This window comes from Microplitis mediator, chromosome 10 (assembly GCF_029852145.1).
Source record: "Microplitis mediator isolate UGA2020A chromosome 10, iyMicMedi2.1, whole genome shotgun sequence".
Classification (NCBI taxonomy): Eukaryota; Metazoa; Arthropoda; class Insecta; order Hymenoptera; family Braconidae; genus Microplitis; species Microplitis mediator.
The window spans coordinates 17,870,797-17,897,753 of NC_079978.1; the positions used below are offsets into that span (position 1 = coordinate 17,870,797).

Consider the following 26,957-nt stretch of genomic DNA (forward strand, 5'->3'; position numbering starts at 1 on the left):
TGGGAATGGTTCCCATAATATTATAGGAATACACTGTTAAAAATAATTTGAAACTTACAATACAAAAGGAATTGAATTTTCATTACTAGATGTTTGAATTGTATTTTCAATAAAAAAAGCTCCAAATTTAATATACGTAATTTAATAATCAAGCTGGTATTTAAAATTAAGATAAAAAATATGAATTTTAATAAACGTACTTAAAATTTATACTTGTTTTTTAAATTTTCAAACCAAGTATTGAAAATTCTAAGACATATTGAATTTTAATAATTCCATTTGAAATTTCATAATACTTATTTGAAAATTCAAATGCTTGTATGTGAAATTTCTGCGCGTGACGTGCTGCGCGTTCAGTTATCAAGGATTGGGTAGTGAAATAAATAATATCTGTGTGAGTAATGTGAGCGGTGTACATCAGACTTTATTATTGTTAAGTTTTTATTCCCTCAATAATCTAAAGTAAATAAAACTTGTGACTGAACTGGACATCATTGACAGTATGATAAATGATAAAATGATACAGTATTAAATGTGATACACACTGTTAAAATAATTGTTTGAATTTTCAAAACGTTGTATATAACGCAATAAACACATACAATTGTGTTTGAAATTTCATTGTAATGATCGTATAGAATTTAAAATACACGCTTTTGAATTTTCAAATAGACGCTTCAGATTTTCAAATACATTTATTTAAAAATTAAAAAGAAAGTATTCGAAAAATAAAAAACTTGTATTTGAAAAGTCAAAAAGAAGTATTTGAATATTAAAAAAAAAGTATTTGAATATTAAAAAACTCGTATTTGAAAATTCAAACAGAAGTATTTGAAAATCCAAAGTGTTAATTTGAAATTCCATATGAAATTAGTAATGAAATTTCAAGCACAAATATATGTGTTTATTGCGTTATATACAATGTTTTGAAAATTCAAACAATTTTTTTTACAGTGTAGTTCCCATACCACTATGGGAATTGTTGGGAATTCAGGTATGGTAATCGTGAATGAAACAAATCAATTTATTAAACAAATGAATATTATATCTTTTATTAAAATACGCGCTCTAGGGTATGTCTTCACTCGAAAGAGATTTAGCTTAGACTAACTTATTCTCTTAATATTATTTAACTCTGAGGTCTAACAACCTCTCCTCTTTTTGTATAACAAAGATCTCTAAGTTCAAAATATATATATATATATGAGTGCAAATGAAGAAAAACATATTGCCTTGCATTTACTTGGAATCTCTCGTCGACCCATGTACCTAAGGTCATAAAATTTGATCCATGCTAGCTTTCTTTTCTTTAAGTAAACATATACATATTTTGAACTCAACTTAGATATATACTACGACTTAAATGCAACACTGTTCGAAATATTATTTAGAACAGAATATTTAGTAAAGAGAAATAATTAAATAAAGTATATATAAGAATAAAGATTGATTTTTGTACAGAGAATCCAACACGCCCCCTCAAAAATTAATCTTTAAATAAAATAAAGTTAAGATTAAATTAGCTTACATAATCATAATACTAATTATTAATGATACCTTTACAATAAACTTATTATATCAATTAACTTCTAAAATTAAATTGTAAAGACATATCCTTTCACGCAATCTGGGGGTGCGAACATTATGGCCCAACTAATTTGCAAAGGGATTAGGAAAACCCAGAAAAACCTAATCCGACCATTTATCTTAAATATTTCAATTATACAGTCTATAATATATATACATATAATATATACAACATAAATATATTCTTTAAAATTATTTCAAATCCATTCGTGTTCTGAATTCCACAAATTTTGGTTCAGCCAAATAATTGGTCAGTGCATCAGCAATCTGTTGATCTGTAGACATATAAATTAGTTTTAATAAACCGTGCTCTACTTTGTCACGAAAGCAATGATATTTTATATCGATATTTTTCGATCTTTTATGACTTGATGAATTGTTCACGATACTAATACAACCATTTTTATCTTCATAAATTACTATTGACCCTAATATAACTATCTTTATATTTTCCGCTAATGATCGTAACCACAGTGCCTCTTGTGCAGCTTCATACAGAGCCATATATTCAGCTTCTGATGATGAACCTGCTACAGATGCCTGTCGTTTAGATGCCCAGCAAATAGTACAATGATCGAATAACTTAAATAAATAATCGGTTGTATTCTTTGTCTATCGTTGTTATAACTTGCCTAATCTGCGTCTACATAACCGCTGATTATTTCTTTATAATTATTACGGGTATATGTTAATCTAATATTACTAGAACTTTTTAAATATCTTAATACTCTTTTCAGATACTGCCACAGTGTTTTTATTGTTTTTATTCATATATCTACTTACGATATTTTCTGATATGCTTAAATCTGGTCGTGAACAAACCATTATGTACTTTATACAACCAATAACACTTTTACATGGCGCATCATAATTTTCATCTGAATTTAAACCTTCATAGTCAATTTTAATTTCTAGTGGCGTAGTTACATACTTACAATAATGCATATTAAATTTATTTAAGACTGAATTGATGTATGCATTTTGATCTAATGTTATTACATTATCCGTTCTTGTAACTTTATGCCTAAAAATAATCTAATTTCTTTTAAATTGACCATCTGAAATTTATTCATCAAATACTCTTTCAAACTATTCATAGTATTTATATCTGAAGTTGCTACAACAAGATCATCAACATATAACACTAGATAAATGTTCTTTAAGACATCTCTTAAATCTAAAATATAAATACAACGATCTACAGAAGAATTTTGAAAATTTAATTCTTTTAATGTAGACTCAAATGCTTCAAACCAGCAGCGTGCAGCCTGCTTTAAACCATACAGAGCTTTGTTCAATCTGCACACCTGATTTTTATCGCATTTGACTCCCTCAGGTATTTTTATATAAATTTCTTCTTTTAATTTGCCATTCAAAAAGGCTGTCTTCACATCCAAATGATGCAGTAACAGATTATTCTGATTGGCAAGTGCAACTATGAATCTCAAACTAGCAATTCTAGCAACTGGCGCAAAAGTTTTATCATAGTCTACCATATATTCTTGACTAAAACCTCTAGCAACTAATCGAGCTTCATATTTATGTGGATTTCCAAACTCATCATTTTTGATTGTAAATATCCACTTACAGTCTACAATGTTTTTATCTTTAGGTCTTGGTACCAATGTCCAAGTATTATTAATACGAAGTGAATCGAGTTCACTTTCAACAGCTCGTTCCCACTCAACCCTATCATTCCTATTTTTTAATTTCATTATACGAACTAGGAATTTCATGCATTATTGATTGAGCAGATAACATACAATCGTCAGGCAAACTATTTTCACTATACGAAATCCGAGGACGGCTTTTGATCCTATTACTCCTCCTACAACTGGCTTCTGATTTATTCCTATTATGTAACTTAGGAATTTTATTATCTTTATGACTATTTACTTTATGTATTAAATCTGATTTATCGTTATTAGATATACTTAAACTATCTGGTTTATCATCACCAGATTAACTTACACCATCTGATTTATTAATATCAGATTTATCTAAACTGTCTGATTTATTAATATCAAATTTATCAACTATCTGGCTTATTCATATCAGATTTATCTAAACTATCTGATTTATTAATATTAGATTTATTTAAACTGTCTGATTTGTTAATATCAGATTTATCTAAATTATCTGATTTATTAATATCAGATTTAACAATATCAGATTTATCTAAATTATCTGATTTACCATTATCAGATTTATTTAAACTATCTGCTTTACTACTATCAGATTTCTTTGGACTATCTGATTTATCAATATCAGATTTATTCAAACTATCTGATTTACCAATATCAGATTTATTCCAACTATCTGATTTATCAATATCAGACTTATTTAAACCATCTTATTTATTAACATCAGATTTATTTAAACTATCTGATTTATCAATATCAGATTTATTCAAACTATCTGATTTACCAATATCAGATTTATTCCAACTATCTGATTTATCAATATCAGACTTATTTAAACCATCTTATTTATTAACATCAGATTTATTTAAACTATCTGATTTATCAATATCAGATTTATTGGAACTATCTGATTTATCAATATCAGATTTATTTAAACTATCTGATTTATTATTATCAGATTTATTGGAACCATCTGATTTATCAATATCAGATCTATTTAAACCATCTGATTTATCAATATCAGATTTATTTAAACTATCTGATTTATCAATATCAGATTTATTTAAACCATCTGATTTATCAATATCAGATTTATTTAAACTATTTGATTTATTATTATCAGATTTATTCACACAATCTGGTTTATCATGACCAGATTTGACTCACCCATTTGATTTGCCCGTATCAGATTCATCCAGGCCAATGATTGACTGAGTTTAACAATTCGTTAGTGACTACAGTTTCATTACCTGAGTTTAACCTTTCGTCCGTGACTACTCGAATGATTGACTGAGTTTAACAATAAGTTAGTGACTACAGTTTCTTTACCTGAGTTTAACATTACGTCCGTTACTACTCGAATGATTGACTGAGTTTAACAATTAGTTAGTGACTACAGTTTCTTTAGCTGAGTTTAACATTACGTTAGTGACACCAGTTATTTTATCTGGGTTTAACATACTGTTAGGGACTACAGTTACTTTACCTGGGTTTAACATTTTGTTAGTGACACCAGTTTCATGACCTAAGTTTTTTGTCAACATGTACAGATTTTATTTTCGGTCTAGAATTAACAAAAATTTTTCTTTTGACTACAATAAAGTCTCTCACTACCACATATTTTTCACTCTCAATTTCGAAAACTCTGTACCCGTTTGGTTCATAATCTACCAGAATTCCCTTTGATGATTTTTTTTTTTTTTTTTTTTTTTTTTTCACCAAATTTATTTCTGTTAGTTTTCTTGTGTATATACACAATGAACCAAACACTTTAAGATACTTGGTTGATAGCCTTTTTATTATACCACATTTCATATGGTGTTCGAGATTGATTCAATGCCCTACTCGGAACATTATCAATTAAATATGTTGTAGTAAGTACTGCATTATCCAGAAATTTTATCTGAACTTCAAATAAATATTCTCTACCAATTTTAATGTACATCAATAAACTCGTTTGACATTAAATTGAACCTCACTCGTTTGTAACTGAGTTAAATCTATATTTAATTAAATATACTATACACAGTAATGAGTTTAATGATCTAGAAATCGGACAAAATAATTTTTCTTATCTAGAGCCGTCGGAATGATTGGACTATAGTACATCCGAATGTACAATGAATATTGAGCTCCTAACATGATTTCGATTTTTAAACGTTTTGAATGATAATCGAGTTTGTTTTCTTTTAACGCACACTTTACATATTTAATTATTACAAATGATTTCTATTATCTGCCTTAAGTTTCAATCATAATATGATTCTTTGATTTAACAAATTTATGCTCACTTATATGACCTAGTCTTTCATGCTATGTACTATAATTCGTCTTATTATTTCTTGAGTGACAGAATGAGCTTTATGTATTTAAACTGTGGAGCCGATCTGAATAAAATTATTAGAGGGCTTACCTTCCATGATGGGTATACCACCTTTATTAATTTTTACCCCTTTCTTATCTGAAATGACCACCATGCCTGACTTCTACAGCTTTGACACCGCTGTACAGGACTGTGTATGACCCCTTCTATCACTCCTAGAACGCTTACGTTTGTTGTCATCTGGATGAAACTTCTTTTGTTTCTAAAATAAATTCTCCGCCTTTTGCTCAGGACAATTTGATTCGTCTCTGGAGACTATCAAAACTTTGAGCAATAATCGCTCTGTTTGTAAGACAATCAGACGTGTAAAATTGAAGAATCTTCTTTTTTTTTTTTTCTTTCAATTTATTTGAGGCTCAGCAATAATCACTTTATATAATCACGGCACAAACTATTAAAGTAAACTAAACTCAAAATTTTATCACTATTCATTATGTAATTATTATTCAGCACATTATTATCAAGAATTATATTTAATTTTATTTTATTTGAAAATGATTATTTATAATTTATTTTTGTTTAATTATTTTAATCATTTAAAATCACATGCACTTCAATATTAAAATTAGAAAATTTAATAGTAGATTTGATGTAAGATGATTTTCAAATTTTTATACTATTCAATTTTTTTTTTTTTTTTCTTTTGATAAATTAATCTTTCTTTCACGATTTTAATACACGGCGTATTCTGGGCCCATAACCTGTTGGGAATTCAGGTATGGTAATCGTGAATGAAACAAATCAATTTATTAAACAAATGAATATTATATCTTTTATTAAAATACGCGCTCTAGGGTATGTCTTCACTCGAAAGAGATTTAGCTTAGACTAACTTATTCTCTTAATATTATTTAACTCTGAGGTCTAACAACCTCTCCTCTTTTTGTATAACAAAGATCTCTAAGTTCAAAATATATATATATATATGAGTGCAAATGAAGAAAAACATATTGCCTTGCATTTACTTGGAATCTCTCGTCGACCCATGTACCTAAGGTCATAAAATTTGATCCATGCTAGCTTTCTTTTCTTTAAGTAAACATATACATATTTTGAACTCAACTTAGATATATACTACGACTTAAATGCAACACTGTTCGAAATATTATTTAGAACAGAATATTTAGTAAAGAGAAATAATTAAATAAAGTATATATAAGAATAAAGATTGATTTTTGTACAGAGAATCCAACAGGAATTAATAGTTTCCAAAATAGTATGAGAACGATTCCCAAACCATTATGGGAATAGTTCCCATAATGATATGGGAATAGTTCCCATAATATTATAGGAATGGTTCCCATATTGATATAGGATCCATTCCCATACCATTATGGAAATGGTTCCCATAATGGTATGGGAACTATTCTCATACTATTATGAGAACTATTCCCATAATAGTATGGACACCATTCCTATAATAGTATGGGTACAATTCCTATACCATTATGGGAACTAGTCCCATAATGCATAGCAAAACTTCCCATAATTTTCGTTCCGTGTACACTGTAAAAAATCACCAGAGTAAGTCCAAGGGGTGTAGGTGTTAAAATTGGCGGTGTTAAATTTCAACAACGAAAGCGGTGTGAAAATCACGCTGCCGCCGGTGTAGATATTCTTTACCGGTGTTAAAATATTTTACATTGTGAATATTTTTACTTCTTCGATCACTACAGTTAAGTAGTGGTTTTATTAATTAATTAAATTATTGGTGATTGAAATGGTGGAAGTAAAATTCCGTAATTTTTACATAAATTTTCTGAATAAACTTGATGAATTACTTAACAAAAGTACACCATTTATACTATTGGCTAATAAATCTAATAACCCAAAGTAACTTTAAGCCAATCAAATGCATACACTTGAATTAATTGTGTGGATTTATAATCAGGAGTTATAAACAAAAAGTAATGCAAGTTGCAAATGATGCATACAAATATTAAGTCTATGTTTTATTTACCGACTCTATGGTTAATACAAACACAAAAAAAAATCTGTTGTAGTGCGAGAAACAAAAGCCTTACGTGAGCAAAATATCGATACCATTATAGTAGAAAATTTTAATTTATTTACTCTCCATACAGTTGTTGCATTTAAAGTGCTGAATGCGTTGGCTCATATTGTTGTATACGAAGTAATACTAACAACAATGAATATGAGATAGTATTTTCGGATGTATTCATGAGAAATATATGAAAATTAATTTATAAAAATGAGTATGAATATTTTTCATTAGATAATAATATAATAATTAGATATTCTATAATTCGAATTATTCGTTGTGACGAGCACGGGAAAAATATATAAAAATATATATATAAATATAATGTAAAATGTATAAATAACTAGCTAAAAATGAAATAAAAATAATTAGACTATAAGTGCGAAAGAGAGAGAGAGAGAGCGGCGAGTGAGTGACAAGCGCGACCGAGTATCTGACGGGAAGAGCGAGCACCAAGCGGAGGGAATAGCGCAGAGTGGGAAATATGTTTACGGCGGCGTCCGCTAGAGTGCGCAGGACTTTTTAATATTCTCCTAGGGGAACACTTGACTTAGAAGTGTTATAAGCCGGTCTAGGTGACGGAACGAATCAAAGTTAATGATCTAGTGGATTTTTTTTCAATTTTTTACCACGAACACACTACATATCTAAAATAACTATAATAGAAAAATATAAAGCGAATACAAAATCAATTGGTAGAGTTCCACAGGAACAGGAACAATTTATATAAAGTTACAAATTATAAAACATATGTAATCCATTTGTATGGACTTATTAATATAGATATTTTGAAACTGAACTGAACTGGATCGAATCAGATGAGCTCAGTACGAGCGATGCGCACGAGCTGAACTATTGTCAGCAGCGGGCGTTTTTGGCTGATGCCAATTTCCGGATTCGAATCGATTAATCCGAAAAGTTTTACGAATAACTCAAAATATTTGTAAATTTAAATCATTTGATTCAAATTTCAAATCGAACAGATGTATTCGTCCCCTTTTGATTTGCACATCATTTAAATATAAATCTTGGAACAAATGATATATATTTAGAATGTAAATTGATGTATGTAAATAATTTTGATTTAATTGATCATCAGCCGTATGATATAGTGTCAGTTTATACGTATTGAATTTAAACAAGAACAAATATACGTTTATAAATATTTTATGATGGATATTGTCAAGTGTTCACCGACGGCTCGATCAAATATGATAAAAAATATGCGTAATTGTTTATGATAACGTCCTCATGTTCCAACTACCCAAGTTCTGCAGCATCTTTTCATGCAAATTACTAGCAACAGACAAAGCAATATATCTCGTTATAGAAAACAACTTACCAAAAAATATACTTCTAACTGGCTCTAAGTCATCGCTTGATGCCATTGCAAACCCAGTAAATAACGACGCTAGAATCAGAATAATCCAAAACAAACTTCATTCGTTATATCCAAAGCAAATCCTTATAGTTCTCGCATGGCTACCATCTCATCAACGGTTGAGTGGAAATGAAAAAATTGACGAGCCTTAAAGTTGAAAAAAAGGACTTTTTTTTTTTGTAAGTTAACGACATTATTGCTTTCCACACGAAAAAATATCGAAGCCTAACGATAACTATTTCCGTAGACTCGTAAATTCCCACCGTTATTTTTCACAAGATTAACATCGTTAAGTACCCTTATCTTCGGTATTTTTCCCTCACATAATGAATGAACATTTAATTCCCACATTATAAATTCATTCAATACAAAGTAAGGAATGGAAAAGGCGATAAAAAAAACAGCTAACTACACGGAAAGAATTTTTGTATGAATATTGCCATGTCGTTTATTCTAAAAATTACTCTAAATCGAGTAATCTTGGGCCGTTACGACTTTTTACTTTTTAGCCCACAGAAATTAGCCAAATCGGCGGTGCCAACTGGAAATTGATCGAAAAATTAGAATTTTTTGAAATTTCGATACCAAGTAGGATAATACGAAATTCTAACAAGTATCTAATGGCGGTCTCAATTTGTTTATAAATAATAGGCAAACAAAAAAAACGTAAATTAAAAATTAAATATCTCTGAAACTATCAATCTAGCGGGTTAAGTTTTCACATAAAATTTGTAGAGCTTAATAAAATCTACAATTTTGCTTTTGGGTAAATCCCCGTCAGACTGATAGTTTATTAGTTATTAACAATCGAAGTTTTATAAACAAATTGAGCTAGCAAGCTGAAAAATCAACCGATTTCATTTTTTCTTTTTTCCACATATTTCTGGTAATAAAAGGAACATTTTTAACATTTTTCAAAATTTTGATTTCGAAAATTTGATTTTTAAAAATCAAAAAACCGCTTTTTCTTTGGAAGCCAATATCTCCGAAACTAAATTTACTACAGCACTCGCACTTATTCTAAAAAATCTAGAATTTAATTGCGAAAAACTCGGCTATTTTGAAAAAAATTAATTTTTGATTGGGGTCAAATAATAGCGAGTTGAACGCGAGCGGATTTTCGATAAAGCGAGCGCGTTCGCTACCCGGACTGATGGTAGAGGGGGAACTCAACAGTATTGCTCAACTGATACTTATTTACAAATAAACCGATAATAAGGTTAGAACAGTTGTACCGTGCTTGGGGAGCCGATATCAGTTGAGCACTACTGTTGAGTTCCCCCTCTACCATCAGTCCGGGTAGCGAACGCGCTCGCTTTATCGAAAATCCGCTCGCGTTCAACTCGCTATTATTTGACCCCAATCAAAAATTAATTTTTTTCAAAATAGCCGAGTTTTTCGCAATTAAATTCTAGATTTTTTAGAATAAGTGCGAGTGCTGTAGTAAATTTAGTTTCGGAGATATTGGCTTCCAAAGAAAAAGCGGTTTTTTGATTTTTAAAAATCAAATTTTTGAAATCAAAATTTTGAAAAATGTTAAAAATGTTCCTTTTATTACCAGAAATATGTGGAAAAAAGAAAAAATGAAATCGGTTGATTTTTCAGCTTGCTAGCTCAATTTGTTTATAAAACTTCGATTGTTAATAACTAATAAACTATCAGTCTGACGGGGATTTACCCAAAAGCAAAATTGTAGATTTTATTAAGCTCTACAAATTTTATGTGAAAACTTAACCCGCTAGATTGATAGTTTCAGAGATATTTAATTTTTAATTTACGTTTTTTTTTGTTTGCCTATTATTTATAAACAAATTGAGACCGCCATTAGATACTTGTTAGAATTTCGTATTATCCTACTTGGTATCGAAATTTCAAAAAATTCTAATTTTTCGATCAATTTCCAGTTGGCACCGCCAAACTGGGTAAAACTGACTAATTTCTGTGGGCTATTTTGAATCACGAAATTTTACTCTTTCAGTGAGTAAAAATCAATCAGATTAATTTTTACTCACAATAACAAGTAAAAATTTTCCTAGCAACTGTCCAAATAAATTCTCTCTAATTCAATTTTTACTTGTAGGTTATGATAAAAAGTTGATGATTCATTTTATAAAATTTATATTGAATTAAAATAAAAATTACAATTAATAGGCTGAAATTTCTATAAAAAATCTAAAACCATCTAATTGCATAAGAATATGACTTAAAATAAATATTTTGAAAAAGGAAAAAAAAATTACTGGTATTGTGTTGAAAAAGAAAAGACACAAAATTTTTTTTAATTTTAAAATAAATATTAAGTTATAGAGAGATAAAGAGATCGTCTTTTGTTCCAAGCATACGTTTGTGTGCGTAGCATGTAAGTTGTCACGAGCAAAATAAAAGACGTTTAATCGAAGCCGATATTAACCGAAGATTAACGAAGACTACTGAATTATTACTCTGCAGTTTAAAGTAAAAAATACTTCAATAGATTCGAAATTTTATTTGAAGTACAAGTAATTTTTCATCATAACATCAATAGGTTTAAAGAAATGGTATATTGGGGAGTAAAAATTAATACACGTAGAATAAAAATTCGTAGATTCAGATAAAATATTCACAATAACCGATTAAATGTTAAAAGTTTAAATAAAAAAAACTCATTTTTTGGAATGACCCAGGATTACTCGAAATAGCAGAGTAATTTTCATCAAAAAGTTCTTTCCGTGTGTATTTTTAAAAGACATCCAACTTTTTAGAAAAATAAGACGAACATTTAGAATAATCTTACAAGGGTTCAATTAATATAGCACAGAATTTCAGTACACTAAAAATAATCAGGTCATCACTTCTGCAAAAGAAACATTTAGACCGACTTAATAAGCTTCAATTGGTTTTTTTTTTTTACTTGTGATTGCATAATAATTTTGACTTATTTGAATTAGGGTTTAAAGTTGTTTTAGTGAGAAATCCACTTCCGTTCCGGTGGCCGGATGTTATACAATTTTCAATAATATTTGCATATCCACACCTTAACCGGGAAAATATGAGTCCAATAATTTCAATTTGTATACATTTGAGAGTAAAAAAAAAAAAAATATCAATAATAAAATTTGTATGAAAATTTAGTGACCCAATATCTAGAAAAACATATTTGGGTATGACACTTTGTGAACACAAATTATGTAAATTTTTAACATGACGGTTATGTGCGACTATTTTATACTTGGTAGAAGAGAACTTGTACGGCAAATGTCTGAATAAATAACATGAATTGCCATAACACTTCTATGATATTGAATATCATTTTTTGACAATTGGTATCGGCATATTTTACAATAATTTTTAAATTTAAAAATAAAAAGAATGTTATTGTGAAAATACACAAAACCTTAATAAATTTTTTGTTAGGTTATAAATTTAAAGTTAAGGTACTTGACCACCTTGGGAAGCTAAAAATACGACATTTTCAATAACATTTTTTCAGGCCCTGTATAAAATATTACAATGATTTTTTTTTTAACTTTTTTTGAAGTTTATGTAGAATACAAAAATATTTGAGTTTTTTTTAGTTTCATTTTTTAACAACTATCCAAGGGGCGCCAGAGTCGAGGCCTAAAAAAAATGGATTCCTACAACGGACAGTTAATCTCAGGATTGATGAATTTGAAACAAAAAAACAAAACGGCATCTTCAAAAGAAAGTTCCCTTACCTGATAATACCACAATTTGTCAAAATAAAAAACGATGGATGTTTCGAAAAATTGAAAAAACTCTCCTGTTTTTCACTATTTCCTGCTACATAGGAAATGTTATAATTATTTATTTGTTTTTTTTTTTGCAAAATGTGCTAAATTGGTATACAAAACATCCCATCGAACAAAACAAGACCAAAATCATTGAAAGCGGCCGAGTAGTTTCGAAGATTAACTGTCTACCATTTGAAAAAAATAAGTTTCAAGAAAAATGCATTTAAGGAGGTTCATCGGTAGCAGTAGTTCGCAACTTTTAGAACGATTTCTCTCGTGTAAAACATTCTAAGTATAATAAGAAGTGGTTGAGATACAGTACACTTTTGTGCATCCTCTTGTATGCGCAGAAGTATAAAAATGATCCCATTGCGTCTTTTCTCAGACTTGGCTACGTTGCATTCTAACTTAGAATATTTTTCCCCTTGAGCATGTGTTGTAGAAAGTGTTTTGAATAATTTCGAGGTTATACATAGTTGGAGATAACAAATAATAAATATTTGTATTGCAGTTATTTATAATTTATACCTTTTATTATTTTAAATATAATATATATTTACCCTTCCCTATACGGTAACCTTATGTTTAACCTATATCCGTAAAGTTTTTATAATTATTTAAATCTGTTGGGCTTCTACTGTGTTTTAAACTTTCCGCGCACTGCAACGTTGCCAAGTCACTATCTCTCACTTGTCAGGTTATGGGAGAAAGCTTGAAAATCATTAAAAGTAACAAACTTTAAAAATTAATTACAAAAAAATGAATACCGCTCGTTTATGTTTTTATTGAAAAAAATTACTTGTTATAAATTGAATTAATAGTTTTTAACTTTTAAAAAAATGTTGTAAAAAAAGTATGATTGTTATTTAATAAAATTCTCACTCTAACTACGGTCAACATAGGGAATGCATGTTAAATGTACGATTTTTAATTGTTGATATTTCAAAATTTAGTACCGCAAGGACTATTTTAAAAAATTCCTACGTATACAGGACACTTCAAAGTATTTGTATTTCAAAATTGAAAGATATTGTAAAAAAAGTGATTATCCGATGAACCTCCTTAAAGCTTTTACTCGCAAGTACAGAGTGCTGGAAGCGCGCGCACACTTTTACTGATTTCTTTATGTTAGAATTCGAATTTAAAATAAAAATTTTTTAGGGGTGATTTTTAAAAGTAGGGGAAGGGGCGGCAAAACGGGGTAGGGTGGGCAAAACGGGGTACCCTCAAAATTTTATGAAAAAAAAAAATTTTTTTTTTTCGTCTAATTAGTATAAATCCGATATATTTGCGCACTTTTAGCCCTACACATGACACCTAGGGCAAAATGGACCAGCCGAAAATCCTGAAAAAATGATTCTTTCAAATTTTTATCGTTAAATTAAAAGAAATTTGATATATTTCCGCATTTTTAGTCCTACCCATAACACCTAGGGCAAAATGGACCAGCCAAAAATTTTTAAAAAATGATTCTTTCATATTTTTATCGTCAAATTAAATAAAATATAATACACTAATCCATTTTTCGGCTGATTTGTTATAGTTGGGGCAAATTTGGCCATTAAAAATATTCGAAAATAATATTTTATTGTTTTATTGATAAAATATTTTAAATAATGCAAAATAATCTGCAATCTAAAAAATCAAAAAACACGTTTTTTGGGTTCAAAATAATGACAAATAAGAAATACAGAATTGTTTTTTTTTTATTAAATAGCAATTAGTAATTAAGCTAATCGAGGGGAAACGATTTATTACACTGAAAAAAATTTTTCTTGAGTATTATAAAACCAAAAATAGTTGTCAAGAGAAAGAAATACATTCTTAATAATGAAAAAAATTAAAAAAAAAATTAAAAAAAAAAATATCATTTTTTGGAGGGAGGCCTCTCTGCCCCACAAAATTTTTTTTTTTGCCTTCGTGTCCACCAATGATGTGAAATATAATTTTTCTTTATGTATATTACATATAAAAGATTCAAGTAATAAAATTTGATCAATTTTCAGAAATTTTTTTTTTTCAACTTTTTTTAAGGGTACCCCGTTTTGCCCGCCAAAAATAAAATTTTTATTTTTAAACGGCAGCTAAAAATTTTGTCTATTTACCTCGAATATTACTAAAAACAAAAAGATTTAGCGTATTTTAGTCCTCGAAAACTTAGTATTTCCTTAGGTACCCCCTTTTGCCCCCCCCCCCTCCCCTATAAGGACTGAGAAAATGTAAAAAATCGATTTTATGAAATTTATCAGGTGGTTGTCCCTTGAGTATACTGAGCTTGGAAGATACAGTAGAATATAGAAAATTATAATTCGTTATAGTATATGTCAAATTAACAGATAGGTCATTTGACGATCGCACAATATATGCAGGTCGAATGTTAAACATGATATTAATTAATGGTGTAAGGTATATCAATGCTCTGTTCATTCGCATATCAATGTACACTACCCAAGCGACGTGGTATTATTCCCGTCTTAGTTACCATCCTTATCATCGATTTGAGTTCGTGACTTGTGGCTTGAATATAACATTACCATCGGTAATCGATAAATCTAACTACCAAATCACAAATGCACCTAATTATTCAATCAAACACTCTAAATTTTTCCGTACTTGTGCAATGGCACAAATAGCCTATGTCGACGTTTTTTATGAGCCAAATTGACTCAGCAATTATATATTCTTTGAATAATTTCTACTGATTTATTTCTTATTGCTACAAAATTTTTTGAACGTTCCTTATTTAAGATCAATATAACGCTAATGTTAATTCATTAAAGTAATATATGAAACCTGTTAAATTTACTCAGGTCACGTGTCAGAAATATTGTCTGACCTTTTTATGGGAAAAGTAAAATACTTTATTTATATATGCACTATAAAAAAAACAACCGGTGTATAAGTCTACGCTATCCTGGTGTAAAATTACATGAAATTATGCTGTAAAGCAGGAACACACACACACACACACATAAAGGCATATATATATATATATATATATATGTGTGAAGTATTGTTAAGTTTAACCCCGAAAAATGTGTTACAACAACATCGTAGTGGTGTTAAAAAAAGTAGTCTTTAAATATTAGAAGTCAAACTGTATTTCAAAGACAAAAAAAATTTTTTTATTGTTTCAAAAATTCATGATAGGACAGATTCACCAATTTATAGAAAACCAAATGAATAGGGGAGACCGGGGCACGACGGCCCCCTTAAGTCGGTAATTATTGTAAGGGTTTGCCCTTGCTTCCCCGTACCAGGAAGTTCGGACAATCCTTCGATAGAAAATTGAGTGTTCGAAATTTTCGGGTTCTGAAATGTCTGACATAGCCGAGTACGCAGCTCGATTTGGAATAGGGGGAAAGGTTGTTAAAATAATGTAACAATGACTCTAAATTTAATTGTGGCTCTTTTATTATAAATAAATAATTAATGGTCTAATATATACACTTAATGCTAAATTTAATCATAATTAATAATTAATAATTAGACGTTTTGCAATATAGTTTTATTGCACATGCGCCGCTTCCGTTTCACCGGGATACAAGTCCCAACTTTATTAATATGAATTTTCTCAATAAAATTCATCACGACAATAATTAACGAGCTTCTATTTAATTTAAACTAGTAAAGAAATTCAGCGATGTCGAGGGAAGATCCTGACAGATAAAATTAACCGGTAATAAATTTTCGCATGCACAGAGAAAGAAATAATTTGAATAAATGTAATAAAAGAATTTAGAAAAGACGATAAAATAAATGAGGAAATCTCCTCCACGTGTTTGTCAAACGTAAAATGTTATTATTAATTCTCAAAACCTTCCTTCCGAAGAACTTACATCAACCTGTCCCAGGTGCTTGGCCATGGTAGTCATCTAATGCGCAAAAAGACAGGATCCTCCTTCTGATGTATTTCGAAGTGGAATTGTAAACGTAACAACTTTCAACAGAACGGTACTAATAATTTATGGCGTCTGCCTGAATAGAGACTTTTATAATTTTCACAAAATAAAAGGGATAGTACAAGTAGAGATCCTGAGCCACCGCTCAGTTCGACTAGTTGATGATAATTAATTTTCGGTTGTGTCGTCTGGCGACGAGGTGTCCAGTTTACCCCTACCTTCGCGCCGTTAAACCAAATTCGACGCAAGGGCGGGTGCGCAGATTAGAAGGGCGCGAAATTTAATTTTTGCTGACCTGGCAGTCGAACACCAGGTCACCCCGTTACATTATTTTTTATGGCTTTTAATCTATAGGTCAACTTAATCTGGTCCTTTCTTAAGCAAATCCATTATGGTTTTACCAAAACTCAAAAACAAAATTTTTTATTTTCTGGGGCACGATGGCCCTCCAATAATAGCTTAAAAAAAATTTTTATTTTTTTTATTGAAAAAAAAGATTTTAACCACAAATATACTATTTTCGTACCTTTATAATCCCGTGGACTTCTAATTTATTAGAAAAAAAAAATTATTTAGCTGATGTAACCAGTTTTATTGAAATTTTTACTTTTTGATTTTAACCACAACATAATCTGTTGACCTATAAGAGCTTGAATCAGTAAATTTTTCAAATTCATTTTAGTTTAGAAAAAAAAAATTACTTCCAGATATAGGCGAGCTTACACTTAAGATGTGGTAGATAAAAATACAGAAAAAAAACTGTGTTCGGAATAGCCTACCGTGTGGCACGTTATAACGATATATCGATATATACATATATCGTGCCACATGCTTATCCTTTATTTAATCCTACCTATTTCTGTACACTTAGTTAGCCGCGTCGGTAAGATTTATTAAAATTTTTAGTTAGATTGTAACAAATTTTTCTTAATTAACCCTTTCCCGGTCGACCTTGAATCCCTAGTTCGGATTGTACGTCTTCGTTTTCAAGTGAGAGAGCGCTAGCCTATTTAGTAGAGAAGGGGCAAAAAAATAGTAGAAGGGGGAGGATGCATGCACTTGTACGATTGAACCGATACTTACACAGTCTTACTGAGAACTGTGATTGGTTTTATCCCCACACAGCTCACACCGAGACTCCTCGAGACTCCAAACCGCGAAAGGGTTAATGAAAGTTTTTTGTTATCGATATATTATAAAAGCAGATTATGTTGAAATAACTGAAAAATTTTTATGAAGAATGTTCGAACACGCGAGAACCAACTAAATTAATGTTATTTATTTACTGACCTAAATTGTTTTTTATAAAAATTCAATCGATAATATTGGAAATATTTTTATTACTGTATTTATCGAGAAAAAGACTTGGAATTTATAAAAAAAATTTTTTGATTACTATGATAAATTTGACGTAATAATTTTCCGGATATAGATTACGATTAACTGATTACTCTCTAATTCTGGAGGTGTGTTTAGTAAAATTACCTAACATAACAGATATCTCAAATAGCATATATTTTGACAGGTAAACCAAAACCTCAAGTTCTGTGGTACCTCGAAAACCGAATGATTGACGCAACGTACGAAGAACGTGAAGTCCAGGGACCAACGGGAGATATTAATTTCATTACTTTGAACCGTATTACGCTAAAAGATCTAACTCGAAGCCAACATCATGCTAAATTGACGTGCAAAGCCAATAATACCCATCTAGCTGAGCCACCATCGACCACAGTTATTATCGAACTTTTAAGTAAGTATTATACCTTATTAATGTTTCACTAATACCATTATTGATCAATATTTAATATTATCTAATAGACATTTCAAAAATATGTAATCATAATGATTAGGGCCAAGATTTTTGCGTTAATTTAAAAATAATTGATAATTAGTGGTGTGAAATTTTTAATATTACGGGGAAAATATTGGTCTTATGAAAAAAGTTTTCAAATAAAAGTTGTAGAAAATTGAATTTCCTAAAAAAAATGTTTCTTGTAATTTTTTCTTAAGACTAATAAGACAGCCGTAATTTCAAAATTAAGATTTTCATAATTAATCAATTTTTGAATCATTCATTATGAATCTTAATTTTTGAATTGCAGTGAAAATATTGGTCGTATTAAAAAAGTTTTCAAACAAAAGTTGTAGGAAATTGAATTTTATTAAACAAATGTTTCTTATAATTTTTTCTTAGAACTAATAAGACAGCCGTAATTTAAAAATTAAGATTTTCATAATTAATCAAATTTTGAATCATTAATTATGAATCTTAATTTTTAAATTACGGTGCTAATATTGATCGTATAAGAAAATCATAAGAGACATTTTTTTAATAAAATTAAATTTTCTACAACTTTTGTTCGAGAACTTTTTTAATAAGACCGATATTTTCCCCGTAATATCAAAAATTTGAACTACTCATTTAAAAAATAAGGCAAAAATCCCGTTCCTAATAATGATCCATAATATAGTTCAATGCAACATTAAGTTGAAAAAATTTATAAAATATGTAGAGGAAGGGTGAGAGCGCTAAGAAAATAATCGATTTCCGTGCATTCAAATTAGCTGAATTTTATTTTTTTATCTTCCATTTCAAGTAAATATATTCAATTTCCGGTTACCATAAAAAAATGTTATCGATATCGTATTTATCGATAAGAGAGCGGTCGTTTAACGGTCGATAGTCACCACGTGGTCTTCGTCTACCGTCTTTTTTCTCAACCAGGTGTAGTGGTGAAGACCAGGTTACTCTGTGATGACCGACAAATGCCTTGCTTGACCATTCTTCGAAATTCTTCCTGAGCAATTTTCAATTTGTCGGGCTTTGCCAGAAACGGGTGGACCAGGTGTTGTACGAATGTGGTGCGCCATTGAGTGTTTCCTCTTCTTATTGTTGAATGGACCAGGCCGTGTGATATCAGCGAGCTAACCTCGCAGTTTCGTATAGACGGAAACACTATCTACAGCTTTGATTTTGTTCAATGCTGTCGTTGCGTGGAAATAACCAGATGATGTCAAACCAGTAAAGCCATCGCGTAAGCAATTGCGTTTGAGGTCAACTAACAAATCAAAATGACTGAAGGAATCGTCACTAAGTATCGGTTTGGTGACTCGGCAACGATAAAGTTCCACTTGAAGTCTCGACGCAGTCCAAGATTGATCATCTGTGATGATAAATCATAGGTTTTAATAGTCATGCCGTTTGCGGCAGAAAGCTGGTAGTGATAACCTATGGGTATTGTTTACGATTTCATCAAGCCGCGAGAAAAAAACTGATAGATCAAAGCCAGTGTTCACGGGAAATTCGATTCCAGTGACTCGATCTTTAATGAATAATCGGCGTGAAATCGATTGAAATCACACTTCGACACTAGTGAGTCTCGTTGGCATTTCCCTGCCATTCACAGCCGGGTGCAATAATCCAATTTTTACTTTTCGAGGGCGAGAGTGTCGATATGCTCTGGACCGTGTATTCAAATGTTGTTCCTGAGTAATCATTTCGCTATACTCGGCAGTCGATAGTGCAAGCTGTTTACGTATAGTAGCGATTTCCTCTGTGGTAGATACGTACATGAGGAAATATAAAATATAAAAACAATATTTCAAATATGAATTTCACCTGCATGTACTATTATTGTAATCCCGAGTCAAAATTAAAACAGTAGTTTGAGCCTCCAAAGCCTCAGTTCTTTTGATGTTGCACTTGCCGCTGAATGTAATATGTTATTTAAGTCCTCGATGTCCTAAAAGTAGCGTATGAAGGAGTAAATCACCTTTTTAAAATGGTATTTTAACCCTCCATGGCCTACCATACTTTTAATCTGTAACTTCGAATGAGCTCAATTCTTTAGCATGATGTTATTGTTACACATAAAGATATTTCCAACTGATCGTGAGCGTCCGAGTAGCAGTGCGGCAGTGGTTGTGCTTCATATTCGTAAGGTCGTGGTTTCGAATCCCGGCGGCAGCAGATTAGTTTTCAGCAGTTTTTTTCAAATTCTTCGGCAGTTTCCGTTTTCCAATACTTCGTTTGTATTTATTGTTCACATAAAATAATTAATTAATCATATACTAATAAGTCAAAGGCTCTAATTATTCTATTCGAATTTCGAATGACATAGTACTATTCTATTCGAACGCCTACTCGTATAAATTTAGCTATTATTATTAATATTTTAAATTTTGTTATTTTTTAACTCACAACAAAACATTTATTGCTAAGAAATTATTTTTTAAATTTTTAAATTTCAAATTTTTTTCGACCATGGCAGCCATTTCTAATTAGTGGCCCCCTTTTCCCTTCTGTTTCTTTACCAATCGTACGCGATCCGATGAGAGTCTTTCTCGATCTATAAATTTAGGCTCTGGAGGCTTATTTTACCTTTTTAAAAAGATGATTTGAACCTAAGCTTGGTAAAAGCGGACAAAGTTACCACGTTTAGGTTCAAATTACCTTTTTAATACATGGATCTTTATATTCTAAAAAGATGATTTGAACCTCCTTACCCTCATGTAGGATTTGAAGGCTCAAATCACCTTTTTAATTTTGACTCGGGATGTATTTTTTCCATGAATCCACCGATGGTCCAGCAATCAGGGATGTTCGGCTGACTCTCTGGCTTAGTCTTCTGAGGTATTTTTGATGCCTTAATTGACGATCGAAAAAAGTAACACGACGGAAACTTCGTGACGTAATAGCACGAGAACTCGCGGAATTTTTCACTGTGTAAAACACGTGTTCGACGCGGCCCTACAAAAAAGATCACGTCGGGATCAATTTGTGGTTAGGTTATTAAATATTAATAAATTAGTTAAACCAACTAATTACGTTGAGAATAATATTTTCGTTAACGAATAGAACACAGTAAAAATAAAAAAGGTAATTAAATATAAAGCAAGAATGTGTGTGCTCAGTCTCACTCGTAAGCGCTTAATCCATAAAATCCCATATGTATAGGATAGAAAAAAAATATGATAGGAAACCGATAATGATCGATCCGGTTACAAACATTGCCGAATAAATTATTGATCACACTCAAATTTATGGATGCCTGCTATTTTGATAAGGATTAACATATTGATACGTTTAAAAACGAGGGTTCTTATCACCCTAAAAAATTTATACATGTATGTACATTTATTTCATATATTTTAGGGTGAATCGAGTAAAATGCGGAAGTTGAGGAATAATGCATTTTTTTTTAACTTTTAATACGATCGTTTTTTTACTTTTTGTCCCTTTCGAACAAGAATGAAAAACAATAAAAAAAGTTATTTTATATACTTTTAATAAAATTGATCAAATAAACCGATTAAGCTATTAATTTAAATTGAAAGTGAGAGTCGTGAAACAATTAGAGAATTAAAACGGTAAATAAAATGTTATAAAAAGATTTTTTTCACGGGAGCTCGAAAGATTTTCGTCATTATTGCCCGGGGAAAATGATTTAGATCTGACCAGATATAATTATATCTGATCAGATCTGGTCGAATCTAGCCAGATAGAGACAATTCAAAGGTCTGGCCAGATCTGCTTTGTCAGATCTGATGATATAATTATGCGGTCAGATTCAAACCTTATTTCCTGGGTGACAGTATTGTATGCGGAAATGCAATCCAAAATTTTGAATTAAATTACATAATAAAATGTATTTTAAGGTTATTTCGTCGCGGTTACTTTCATTATCTCTACACTTTTTTAAGTATATTAAAATAGCACGAAACTTATATTATATAGAGAATTTATTGAAAAATAATTATAATACAACATAAAGTTGATTTCTTAATATGTTATTTTTAAAATAAATGATTTAGTCAAGGAAAGCCTTGACGTAAATTAATTAACTGATTTCTTGTGATCATGATAATTCTCGAATGAAACGGTTCATGGACCTAATTTTTTAACTTCCCGCTGAGAAAATTGAAAAATTTCAATAATTCGGGAAGTTATTAGTTTCGGTCCGATTTGCAAAAACCGAATTTCTATCAGATTTTGACGTTTTGAGGTTCTAGGAAGCTATCCTGACTAATTTCACGATTATGTCCGAGTGTATGTATGTGTGTACGTACGTACGTATGTATGTATGTAAATATTCATAACTCTTGAACGGATGAACCGATTTTAATCTTTGAGGTGTCATTCGACGCGGCTTGTTAATATCTTGAAGCCGTTAAAATTTGAACTTAATCGGTAGGGTGCGTTCAGAGATATTTCAAAAATGAAATTTTTTCAAAAATGTTTTCTTTGGATACCCTGATTAAACAAAATGATTAAAAATGATTTCACACGTTAAATGTCCATAAGAGACAGGATTAGAAATGATTTGAAGGATTAAAAAGTATTTAAAATGATTAAAAAACAAATCATTTTAAATCATTTTTAATCATTTTGTTTAATCAGGGTAACTTTTAATTTGCTCGATGGATTGATTCCAAAATCTAATCAGCTCTAAAACTTTATAAGCCGCGTCGAATTCCACCTCAACCATCAAAATCGGTTCATTCGTTCAAGAGAAACCGTTGACGAAAGAAATCAAAAAAATTTTTTTTTTTGGTTTTTTTGAAATTTCTCAAAAACGACTCGATAAATCAATTTCGAAATTTGATCAGCTTTAGAACTTGATAAAACACGTCGATTGCCGCCTCAACCGTCTTAATCGGTCAATTCGTTCACGAGATATCGTTGATTAAAAAAATAGTGAAAATAGTTTTTTTTCGGATATCTACAAAAAAATTGAATCATTCGATTTAAAAATCTAATCAGCTCTAGAACTTAATAAAACGCGTCTATTGCCGCCTCAACCATCAAAATCGGTTAATTCGTTCGCGAGATATCGTGGGAGAAAGAAATGCTGAAAAAAGTTTTTTTCGAAAACAATGGCATACAAAAGTATTATCGAGCTCGAAGAGCTCGAAAATTTACTCACAATAATGTTTTCGAGCTCAACTAGCTCGAAAACAGCGGGAAGTTTTGGGGCTGGCCCGTAGGGTTAACCGATAGACCGATTTTTTTTATTAACATTAGTTTGGTGACTGCAAAACCCCTTTTGTAAATCACTATCCAACTCTTTTTGGTTTAATTGTAATTAATAAGAACGTAAACACTTGTAATTCACGAAAAATTTAACTTTCATTTTTATTTTCACTGCTGTTATTATTTTTTTCCTTTTTCTCTCCATCAACTACTGGTAGCAGCACTAGCGTAACAGTCGGATTGAAAGAAAGAGCGACATCTAAGACAAAAAGGCGGGATATTTAAAAAAAAATTTATATTTTTTAAAATTTTGATATGTCATTTCAATCGTAATCTTGTGCCTGATACTACTCTGATCTGCTCTCAGCTGTTCAGTACGAGATTTGCTTATTGATGCTTATCAAAGCACCTGGCGCCCAACTTAGAAAGAATTTGAACGATAAGCCAAATAAAAGTTTATGTCGCGTTCTGTCGGCTACTGGTTCATAAGTGACTCGAAAAATGGTTGCAATATACAAGTGAATATATATAGTCATTTTTAAATAAATACGTCAATGGCAATCTTTTTCCAAGCTATAAATTGCTTTTAGATCTAAATAAATAAAAAAAAAAAAGTAACAATTCTGTGCGATATTTAATTCGCTTGTGCGAAATTGAAACATTTTTCATAGATTTGCCGACTGAAAATCGGATATCGGTGTTATGCGGACACGTATTGGCTAAGAGTGATGGGACTGTCAAAAACCAATCAAAGCTTTTGCAATTGATAACATTAATAACGTGCAACCAGCTGGTCGTATTGCCAGAAAGTTAAGAATATAAAAAAATGATATAAAAGCATATATATATATATATATATATATATATATATATATCCATGTAACATATATGTGCTGGCGTTTATGTATAGGTCCGTATTTATGTTAAAAAAAAGTATTGAATATCGAGAAAAGAATTAATCTACATTGGAATGTATATTTATATATATATATATATATTCCAAAATTGAGATATTGAATTTAATGTAATATTTTGTATTGGACTGATAGTCACGTTGCCCATATAGCGACGTGATTTACGGTTAACTACATACTACTGCTGAAAATATAATAAATAAATTGACGATGCAATCGGACTAAGCGAGAAAATTGTTCAGTTGGCAAAGCATCCCAAAGTAAATTTCTCAAATATAAATATATATATATACCGTAAGCTTTATGTGTACATTTAAAAATTTATATTCATACATTTTTAAACAATGTATAAATTTTTAAGCTGAGGTCAAACTATTTTAACATGAAAAATATATTTCAAAATTAACGAAAAGTTAGAGCTCTAAAAAAATGAAACCAAAAAAAAAAAAAATACGTAAGTTATACAATGCTGTGGATTTATTTGAACATTAAATACATATATGCTCCGAGATTTCGTCTTTACTTTCAAAATATCTGGTGTGTGTATTTATTTAACAACTGAATATTATATTCTGTATATTCATACATTTGAGTTTAAGCTTAGTTTCTTGCATCAGAAATAGCAAAGCCTGTCACAAAGTCAGGATTGTGACAACAGGATCTTATGATCCCCTATGCGAAAATGAAAATAGACTACATTGTAGTTGATAAATCCTGTTAGTGTACGACTGACAAGACTATTTGAGTTATTTTCCTAAAGGGCGAGCTTGAGACTTAACTCGCCAGAAGATACAATTAAAGCGTATATGTCAGTGATTCTTGAGCAAACTCTCATTAAAATTCTCTTTAGAACTAGATCTTGGTTACTGTTTATAGCCTGTGGAGACACTGTTTCTATAAGAACAAAATTGTATTGTTGAGTATATTAATATTATCCCACATATTTGATTTTTCCAACAGATAAATATTTTTATGAAACGACGGAATTTGATTATAGAGTAAATGAAATTTACAAGGGCAGGATTTTATAGAATATTGTAACCGATGAAAAATTTTGTTAAATTTTTTTTTATGCGAGTAGTGTCACAACTTTCTACGTGCTCATAAATGGAAATTTATTTGATTAATTCAAATTCAATGATTGAAAATTTTCAGTGATCATTCATATAAATCACATAAAATAATAATTTACGTAAATGACACATACACGTAGAGAAGTGAATGGTATATTCTCCAATGTAACATAGTAATTATTACCATGTAGCATGGTAACGCAAGTTTTTTAGCCGTATTATTTATTTGACATACCCATACAGGAGCTGCCAGAGTTGAACAACGGGCCCCTACTTGGCCAAGACTGGGTAACCTAGCCTTGGCCATCCAATGGCAAGCCAGGCTTGGGCCAGGACTGGGTAACCTAGCCTTGGCCGTTACAATGATTACCCGGGCTTGGGCCAAGACTGGGTAACCTAGTCTTGGCCGTCCAATGGCAACCCAGACTTAGGCCAAGACTGGGTAACCTAGCCTTGGCCATCCAATGGCAAGCCAGGCTTGGGCCAGGACTGGGTAACCTAGCCTTGGCCGTTACAATGATTACCCGGGCTTGGGCCAAGGTAGGATTACCCAAGTTTGGATATACCCATGGTTTATACAAGTAGATCACATAAATGTACCAGTTCAACGTTAGTAGGTTCGTCCAGTAGCTACCGTTCGGACCCAGTAATCAGAAGGACGGCAGTTCGCGCCCAGAGTCCAGCAGAATTTCCACCGAGTTTTTTTCACATCATTTACCTCCCTTAAATAATTAAAACGTTAATGATCATGAATTCTACGAGGTTAATAACAATAAATTTTTTTTAATTAAATTTATTCGTTTCCTGGAAGCCTGGGCCAGGTCTGGCAACCAAGCATGGGCCAGGTCTGGTAACCAAGCATGGGCCAGGTCTGGCAACCAGGCTTGGCCCGAGATTATCATTCCAGGCTTCTACCAAAGCTGGGCCAAGACTGGCTTACAAGCCTGGCCCAAGGTTCTACAAAGTTGGGCCAAGTCTGGGCCAAGCTTGGGCCCGTGGTACTTTCCTCTCTGGGTAGTAGCTTGTCCGATTTTGAATGGTAACGCTAGCCATGCTAGCATGGTAATCATTTCTATGCTAGCATGGGAATCATTCATATGCTACATTGGAATTATTACAACTTCGATGAAGCTGCTTCCAATTCAAGGTAGTAAGGTTAATATTAAAATAAGGTTTTATAATTAAAAAATTAGATTATTTAATTAATCATAAATAAATTTTTTTGCAACTCATGGTGAGAAAGCACGTCTCTAATTGGTTAAAAATGACACTACAAAGAATAAATATCGCGAAGAATGTCCACATTGTCCGTAAAAAATATGACAAATCTACACTTTTTATAAATATATAGATATAGGGGAAGGG

The 26,957-nt window shown here is 30.8% G+C and overlaps 1 protein-coding gene across 2 annotated transcripts in view; it reads left to right on the forward strand.

The window, feature by feature from the left end:
- The window catches only part of LOC130675458 (hemicentin-2-like), a 441,088-nt gene that overhangs the window by 250,254 nt on the left and 163,877 nt on the right, over nt 1-26,957 (forward strand). For both annotated transcript variants that reach the window (XM_057481164.1, XM_057481165.1), the window contains exon 6: nt 18,155-18,382. In XM_057481164.1, coding sequence (XP_057337147.1) covers nt 18,155-18,382 — 228 coding nt within the window. The remainder of the gene's footprint in view (nt 1-18,154; nt 18,383-26,957) is intronic.